At 35.3% G+C, this 9,517-nt stretch overlaps 1 protein-coding gene and 1 pseudogene across 1 annotated transcript in view; both read left to right on the top strand.

The window, feature by feature from the left end:
* The first annotated feature begins 2,765 nt into the window (after positions 1 to 2,765).
* LOC117632230 lies at positions 2,766 to 5,697 on the top strand (annotated as a pseudogene).
* Positions 5,698 to 6,006: 309 nt separating this feature from the next.
* The window catches only part of LOC117630169 (pentatricopeptide repeat-containing protein At1g63330-like), a 5,179-nt gene continuing 1,668 nt past the window's right edge, over positions 6,007 to 9,517 (top strand). Inside the window, exons 1-2 of the mRNA XM_034362916.1 lie at positions 6,007 to 6,112; positions 6,253 to 6,540. Coding sequence (XP_034218807.1) covers positions 6,007 to 6,112; positions 6,253 to 6,540 — 394 coding nt within the window. The remainder of the gene's footprint in view (positions 6,113 to 6,252; positions 6,541 to 9,517) is intronic.

Raw genomic sequence — 9,517 nt, forward strand, 5'->3', positions numbered from 1 at the left:
AATTTAAGGTTTAGGTACCCTGGTCAACACGTGAAGCCTCATAGTAGTTGCCATAAAGGTTAGGCATCGTGGTGTTGGTGAATCGATTAGGAAAGATGATGTTATAATCAATCTGGTAGTAAAGCTTTCGAACTGCATTCCTGCTTTAAAGTTGTGGAGATTGGATGAGAGTATACAGCAATTTTTATCATGTCTCAAGTTGATCTTGCAAGGGAAGCTGCCCATTTGCATCCACTCGTGCATCCTGCTGTTTTGGTGGAAACTTATGAACAAGGGGAATGTTGTCTTTGTTGGTAAAAAAATAAAGATAATATGCGAGTATAAATTATAATACGTGAATTTTGTTTCTTATTGAATTTTTTCTAAAAAATACATGTAGTAAACGAGAGAAATACGTGCATATGTGTATAATACATTATTAAACGTGAAAGTGCTAAAATCTTTATACGAATAATAACTCTGGAAAAGTAAAAAAAATCAAAAGGAGACAATAGAAACTTGAGTAATGGCCTAATAGTAATGGATTCGGCTCTTGGGATGTGGGGAAATTTAACTAGGAAATCGAAACAATTTCACAGTAGACTTAATAAATAGAAATTAGTTATTTTGTGGTCTTTTCCTTTAATTTCTTTTATATTAAATAATAATCAAAATATAATTACTAATTAAAGTAATTCAAAAAGTCTAAGATATTCCTTAATTACACATATTAAATTAAAGAAGTATGCCGGCCAAAAAACAAAAAGTAAAGAAACTAATTTGATATTTTTAAAATAAAATAAAAAGCCTCTCTCGATGGAAGTACATCGGCACAAGTCTACGCCGGCGAAATTTGCGGGATTAAATTTTCTTTTAAGTACTCAATTCTTTTCATATATATATATATATATATATATACAGTCATGATCTCTTGGACCCCTGTAGTCCAAGAGATTTATGGTCACTCACCGTTGGATGTAAATTCAACGGTTGACTTGAATCGGGTAATAATCATTTATGTCATATCGCATTTATATATCGTTTTTGAGTAATTTAGTTAATATCCTCGTGATTGGGTAATATGTCATCGTTGTATATATATTTGATGGTAATCACTCACTTACCTTAATCATATAATATTTGAAAATATTCATCCAGAAAAATCCTAGCATCCACACCTTTCCTTCAGAGCCGCACCTGGGGGAGGTGGTCTATGCCCCTCCTCCCCACCACCCTACCCCAAACCCCCCACCACCCCCCCATCTCCCCTCCCTATCCCTCCTTTCTTCCTCCTCTATCTTCCATCTGAACTCCACGATTGCGAGTTGATTTGTTTTTCCTTCCATGGCTTACCATTCCCTCCCTCCCTCCTTTCCCCTTATCGCCATCCCCCTCCCTCAAATTTTTTTCCGGTCAGATTCCTTTTTTGCTTTTATTTTGTGCAGTGCTTTTATTTTTGCAAGTGTTTTGGTTTGGTTTCGGTTTAGTTTTTTTTTTTTTGGCAGATTCAGGAGTTCTTGTATAGGTATATTAATTCCAGATCTTTACTTTTCCTGAGGACTAACAATTGGTTTTGGTCGACTTGGGTGATTTTGCTGGAACTCTTGTGTATGGGTTTTGGCTCATGTTTAGAGTTTGGAGCTACAATAATGGAAATTTTCGGTTTGTGTGGGTTGAGGTTTAGCCGATGCAACACTAAGGGTTTAGCCAGTATGGCGCTTTGCATCTCTTTGGATGCCAAAGAGGATGTGAAGTGGTGGTCCTATTTTTCTTTGTCTGTTTTAGTGTCATTTTGAGTTTCTTGATTTGTATTTTGCTTTCGACTGCGATACAAACCTGTCGTTGTGCAGTGGATTTATATTGTTATTTTCAGTACAAGTGCTTGGGTTGTTAAATAATTTAAAAGTAAATTAACATTAATAGTTCAAAGGGCAAACCAGTTTAGTTTTAAGTTACATAAACAATTTCACAAGCCTAGTGGTGACTAGCTTTTCTGAGTATGACATTAATGCGCAAGCGCATTCAATGGAGTTTGAGACACTATGATTCTCGTTTTGGAAATAAACATCACAATTCAAAATTAGATGTTTTATCACACAAGATTAGTTGGCCATAAGTATAATAACTTTTCCCATTAAATCATAGTATCCCTTAAGGGCCAAAGCTCGTTTAAGAAAATTCTCAATCAAATCACCAAGGACAAATATAATTGTGGGGAATGAATTTCTTCATTAGTTTGGAAAGACTTTGTACCCTCAAATTAAGAAAAGAAAGACAAAGTCAGCCCTTAAACACACCAATGTGGTGATGCTTAAGTCAAATGAGTGTTATGAAATAAAAATAGAGTTTCTTAGTTCGAGGAATAGTACCTTCTCCAAAGGATGTAGAATCGTTTATATAAGGCTTTGTGCTGGCTGCTTTATCGTTGTAAGAGGCTACATGTTGAACGTTGATTGGTTATGTTAAAACTCATCAGCATGCACGTCAAGTTAATTAGCTGGTTGGCTTGGAAGTGCGTGAACATTTACTCGAATTGGATGAGTGTGATAAGGCATTTCCACTAATTTACCATGGCAAAATGCAAGGGGAGGTAATGATTGTTACTATTCATATGAATCTATGTATTGCGTCTCATATATTAGTGCTGCTGGAAAAAAGGGGGGAGGTATAGCCGTGCGGCTCACTGAAATAAAAATAAATAAAAATAATTCCGAAACCCACTGAAATAAATTTTTTTGTAAAAATTGACGAAAAAGAAAAGCCCAACGCTTTCCCGACATAGCAATTACAAAGGAAATCTAATTCGAAACTCATCGAAAGAAAGTTTTTGTCGACGCACTTGAGAGCTCCGCCGCTCTCTTTCGAGATTTGGCCTCGCTTCCCAAATGTTGAAGGTTGGCTGAGACTCACTGACTCACTGAGATGCTGAAGATGATGATGAGAAATATAGCTGCTGCTTCTTCTTTTTATTGCAGCAGTCGGAGATGGAGAGGTATGCCTTGTCTTCTCTCTAACTCCACTGTCGTTGTTTTCGCCAACGATTACTTTGCTTTCCTTCACTCTCAACCTTCTAAACCAATCAAATCTACAAGAACCCAACTAGAGCAGCCAGTGAGAAACTCATCGAAAATCACAACTGTTGAGGATGCTTTCAATGTGTTTGATAGAATGCTTCAAATGCGTCCTCCGCCTTCAGTTGTTCGTTTCACTCAAATATTGGGTCAAGTTGCGAAATTGAAACATTATTCGGCCGTCATCTCCTTGTATAACCAAATGGGTGTGTCGGGAATTGGACCTAATGTTTATACTCTAAACATTCTCATAAATTGTTATTGTCATCTAAACCAAATGGGGTTTAGTTTATCTGTATTGGGAAATTTCTTCAAACTTGGTCTTGAACCAGATGTCTTTACCTTCACCACTCTAATCAACGGCTTTCTTCTTGAGAATAGAGTGGCGGAGGCGGCAACCCTTCTCCACAAGATGATGAGGGGAGGTAATTGTCAGCCTAATGTGGTTACTTATGGCACACTAGTAAAGGGCTTTTGCATGAAAGGTAACAATAGTGCCGCTATTCAGTTGCTTAGGAAGATGGAGGAAGGAGCTTGCAAGCCTGGCCTAGTTGTCTATAACACAATCATCGACAGTCTTTGTAAGGATACACTAGTTGATGATGCATTAAACCTCTTCTCAGAAATGATGTGTAAGGGTATTGCGCCAAATGTCATTACCTATACATCCTTGATTCATGGAGTTTGCAAATTAGGCAAGTGGAAAGAAGCTACAAGGTTGTTGAATGAAATGGTGAGTAAAAATATCTTTCCAGATGTGTTCACATTCAGCGTCTTGGTAGACACACTTTGTAAGGAGGGAATGGTTGTGGAAGCAGAAGGCGTGGTTGAGATGATTCAAAGAGATATTGATCCTAATGCAGTTACGTACACTTCACTCATGGATGGTTACTGTTTGCGAGGAGAAATAGGCAAGGCACAAAATGTTTTTGAACTAATGCTTAGCAAGGGCGAGGTGGTGAATGTTGTTTGTTATAACACATTGATAAATGGATATTGTAAGCTTAAAAATATAGATGAGGCCATGATGCTTTTTCTGGATATGTCTCATAAGGGACTGGTTGCAAATACCATTACTTATAACACTCTTGTGGATGGTTTTTGCAAAGTGGGTAGAATAGATGATGCACAAAAGTTGTTCTCCGAGATGCAAGCTTGTGGCTAGCCTTCAAATGTTCAAACTTATTCTATTTTACTGGATGGCCTGTGTAAAAACCGACAACTTTCTAGGGCAATGCAATTGTTTGGAGAGATGGAAGCGAAGAAGTTGGATATTAATATTGTGATTTACAATATTCTTATTGAAGGTTTGTGCATAGCTGGAAAAATTGAATCTGCAAGGGATCTGTTTTGTGGTTTATCATCAAAAGGACTTCAAAATGTGAGGACATACAATATAATGATCAGTGGACTCTGTTTCGCGGGCCTAACAAGTGAAGCAGAAAATTTGCTTATCCAAATGGAAGAGAAAGGCTGTTCTCCTGATGGTTGGACCTTTAACACAATTATCCGAGGGTTCATCCATAATAAACAGACATCAAGGGCGATGGTGCTTATTCAAACAATGGTAGAGAAGGGTTTTTCTGCAGATGCATCAACAATGGAGTTGATAGTTAATTTACTGTCGAAAGATGAAGTGGATCCTGCTTTGTTGCCTTTGATAAAAAAATCACTGTGAAATTAATATGCATTTGTGGACAATGAAATTTGGAACTGCTGCACCTTCAACGACCATAAAGGTATTACAGTGGTTGAGCGTATGGCAGGAGGTGAAAAGGCCTTCTCACTTGCATCCTTAATCTCTGGTATTAATTCTGTTTAATTGGCTATCTCTTTTGAACTTTTCCCTTAATCCATGATGATTTATTAACTTTGTATTCCTATCACTTGGCATCTTGCAGTATTTAGAAGGCCAAATATATAAATTTAGGTGTGCCTTCTCGTGACTCTCCTAGCTTGAAAATGTTTCTATAGATAATGTGGCTACTGTTTCGGGTATCAGAAACTTTGACAAAACATAGACCATTATAGGTTAAGTCAATTGACATTGACTTCAAAATTAGTTATCTACAGAGGATCTTTAAAATCAAAGGTTGGTTTGTCTCACTTCCCACATAATGTATAATATATATACTAATGGCTTCTAGTTTGAGGATGAAATAATGAGCCTAAACTTTATCAATTCATTGATGTTCTGGAGAGGAGTGTGTTATTTTGGGATAGCGGCTGATAATGGTATATATATTGTTGTTCCTTGATTGAACTTGTGTTGAGTACCCATCTTTATGTTAACTAAACTAATTTTCCAAGTTAAAACTCTTTTGTTTCTTGTCTGGTTCATATATACCAGTCAAACTCTTTAGATGGTTTGCTTGGTTAGAAGTTGGAACTAGTTAGCCATGATGGAAAATACTAGCCCCAATGCCAGGATTGGGATTGGAAGGGAAGGGAGAATTTTTAAAGTGATTTTTGAATGTAGTGAATTATATATTTTCTATCAAAAGAAAATGACATGCTTCAATTTGCAGCTAGTTTATGTTTTCTTTTCATATTTCCAGCCATACAGTAAGTAAACCTCATGTGTGTTTGTAAAGGCCTATATTTGTACAACGTGTAATTTTGGCATTGGTTTAGGACAACTGTCATTTTTGTGTTTGATGGTGCAATTGCAGTTATTGTGAATGAGTTTTAAGTGAAATAATAAAATTTAAAAGCATTTAATAATAGTTTTGTAATTTTGAGGTTTTTTGGTTGTGTGATTGTAAAATTACATCCTATTTTTTAGACATTGGCCTTATGTAAATTAGGTAAAATTATATTCTTATTTTACATTTTAGGCATTGGCATATAACGCCTCGCCTTTCAAAACATTGGTTAATAGGACCACATTAATTAATAATGCAAGGGACTTTGCAAATTCAATGGCAAAGCGTATGACCTCTTATGTGGACTCAGCATGAGAAGCTCTTATGGAGCCATAGCTAAGATTCTGAGAAGAGGGAAAACACCCCTGTATTTTATCCGGCACCAGCTAGCACAGACAAAATTGGCATGCCTGGCCGGTACTTAGCCACCAGCTTCGCAGTGCTTCCTCCTCCAGTTAGGACTCAGGACTATAAAATCCCACATTGAAAACAATGGAATCATATTTCCATATCTTTTGGCAATTGAATCATCAAATTTGCATAAATCTCTTCCTAAGAGATTTATGCATGCACCAAGCTCTCAAAGCTCTTGAACACCAAGAAAACTATCGAACCAGCGTTTGGCCTCAAGCTCCCTAAGATTTTTGATAATTTTGAAGATAAACCTGTAGCATCTGGAAGTATTGCTCAAGTGCATCGATTGAGAGCTACTTTAAGGTTTAGGTACCCTGGTCAACATACAGCAATTTTTATCATGTCTCAAGTTGATCTTGCAAGGGAAGCTGCCCATTTGCATCCACTTGTGCATCCTGCTGTTTTGGTGGAAACTTATGAACAAGGGGAATGTTGTCTTTGTTGGTTAAAAAATAAAGATAATATGCAAGTATAAATTATAATACGTGAATTTTGTTTCTTATTGAATTTTTTCTAAAAAATACATGTAGTAAACGAGAGAAATACTTGCGTACGTGTATAATATATTATTAAATGTGAAAGTGCTAAAATCTTTATATTGGTAATAACTCCAGAAAAGTAAAAAATTAAAAGGAGACCATAGAGACTCGAGTAATGGGCTAATAGTAATGGATTGGGCTCTTGGGCTACGGGGAAGTTTAATTAGGACACCCAAACGATTTCACAAAAGACTTAATAAATAGAAATTAATTATTTTGTGGACTTTTCCTTTAATTTCTTTCATATTAAATAATAATCAAAATATAATTACTAATTAGAGTAATTCAAAAAGGCTAAAATATTCCTTAATCACATATATTAAATCAAAAAAGTAGGCCATTCAAAAATAAAAAAGTAAAGAAACTAATTTGATATTTTAAAAATTAATATATAAAAAATCTCTCTCGATGAAAGTACGTTGGCACAGGTCTGTGCCGGCGAAATTTGTGGGATTAAATTTTCTTTTAAAACAGTATAGCCGTGCGGTTATACTGTTTATGTATAATAAAAATGGATACACCCAACGCATAGGTTTGAGATGTCAAGCAAGTAAAGTTGGTACTTTATACTATTTTTAAAAAACTTAGGAAACACGAGTACAGCCATGTGGCTGTACAGTATCTAATGCTATTAAAAGATTTGTATGCATTCGAAAGGTATAGCCGTGCGGCTATATGAATAAAATATTCGTATAAATTCGAAGAGTATAGCCGTCCGGCAATATATTAAAATATTTGAATATATTCAAGGGTATAGCCGATCAGCGATACTCTTTATTTTTAAATGTGTGATTAGATTTCCTGTTTGTTTTGTCACTGCTTGATTTTCAATTCAAGTCTTTTGTAGAAAACCATTGGCTTTGGTTTCCCCTCTTCTAGCGAAACTCAGGTCTTTAGATTTGTTATATATAAGTCCTTCTTCTTGTGCGAAATGGTTTTGAGCAGCTCCCGGAAATGAGGCAGTGGGCATGAGTGTGGAACTTCAGAACAGAGTTCTGCAAAGTCCATCTCCTTGGTAGAAAAGCCAAATGATATATGATCTCTGCATGCTGGTAGGTTTTTAACAGTCACTGGCAACTGTGAACTGAATCATTCTTCCTTTTTGAGAGTGAAAGAAATGTTGCCGATACACTAATTGAACTTTTCTGATGTCGAACGAAGGTACGCGTGCAGGATCATGCATAGCCATTGAACCTAACTTTCTTCAAGTCTTGCTACCTTGACAATTAGTGTGACCTGAACTATATATATATCATCTTCCCATCAGGATGTGAAAGCACATTTCTAAATATTTCTTTTTCACAGTAACCTACAAAGTGAGTTGGAGCTTAAGGCACATTGTTAGAATTTGTTCTATCCATCTAAGTTCTTAACAATTCTTGGAAATGGGTGGCATGGGAGAAAGATAGAAACCCACTTGGCAGTTGGTGTTGGAGAAGTATCAATTTTCATTATGATAATGATTTTTGGGAATCATAGGACTTTCTTTCTGCTCCTACATACTATCCTGCAATAGGGTACGTAACATCATGATTATACTTAAAAGGTATAATAAATTAAATACATCAAAAAAAAACATCTAAAGTCTCAATCTCAATATAGTAACAAACTAACATTCTAAAAGCAAAACTAAAGCGGACAAAAACAACACTTAAACTATTAGCTCATATTACCACAATTAATTATAAGCCCAAACAAAGCCCACAAACCCAACATAATCGAAACCCTAAATCAACCCATGAGCCTAAATGAAAAAGGGAATGTTATGCTAGCAACTTTCTCTCTATCCTTCTCTTTTGGACATTCTCCCTTCTTTCCATGACATGTGTCAATTTCCTTACACTTAAAACAATTCATTAATGCATCACACAAGCTACTTTTTGTTTTTCAAATTTACTCTTATTAAATATATTGGATTTTTTTTCGTTTCCTTCATTTATCCTTTTTTTAAAAAAATAACTACTGTACCACCTTGTTAAAAATTAATAAGAAAAAATAACTACTTAACCATGCTCGAAGGATGATTCTTTTGCACTAATCTAAAACAATCAAACTTGTCTAAGGTGGAAACTTAGATAAGGCGGAAACTGCACATATGATGTTTACATAGCCATTGTCAATGACCAATAGAAACAATGAGAAAATAGGAGTTTCATTTCTCTAGAGAAAAAATCAAAAACACTGACTTTTTTTAATTTTTTTAATTTTTTTAACAAGGTTGTTGTAAAGTTAATACATTTAATAAGGGTAAATTTTGAAAACAAAAAGTATCTTTTATGATTCATTAATGACATTGTTTTAAGTATAAGGAAATTAACACATGTTATAAGGAGAATAGAGAAAGTCCGAAAGAGAAAATTAGAGAGAATATTGCTAACATTCCTCAAACGAAAATATTAAAAAATTGATATTGTTCATCTCCCAAGTAATAAATCAAATAGTATTTCCCCCCAACAATAAGGAAGCTTACTGCACGTGGACGACTGTGGCTGACATACATTACAAACCTTTCGTCATCAAATGGCTGAAACTACTAAAGCCCAAAAATGCATCAATTGATTGACAGTGAGGATTTGTCCCCAGGCGTATGGTTTTGGTCAGACTGTTGCTGACATGTGTCTTCTTGTTTGGTCGAACCATAATTTGTTTTCTCTATTTCAGGCCTGGATCGAATTATGCCAATTCTATTTGTGGTGCGAATTATTATTATTTTTTTTTTGCTATAATAAGCGATAAAAATTAATGATGTGAAAAAGCTAATACAAGAAGTCTGAACTCGTATCTAGACAACAATTTTTTTTTTTTTTGGGGGTAAAATGTGGGCTAATAAATCACCATTTTTATTCTAAAGTAAAATTACCAACTACAA

Source organism: Prunus dulcis, chromosome 6 (assembly GCF_902201215.1).
Source record: "Prunus dulcis chromosome 6, ALMONDv2, whole genome shotgun sequence".
NCBI classification, from domain to species: domain Eukaryota; kingdom Viridiplantae; phylum Streptophyta; class Magnoliopsida; order Rosales; family Rosaceae; genus Prunus; species Prunus dulcis.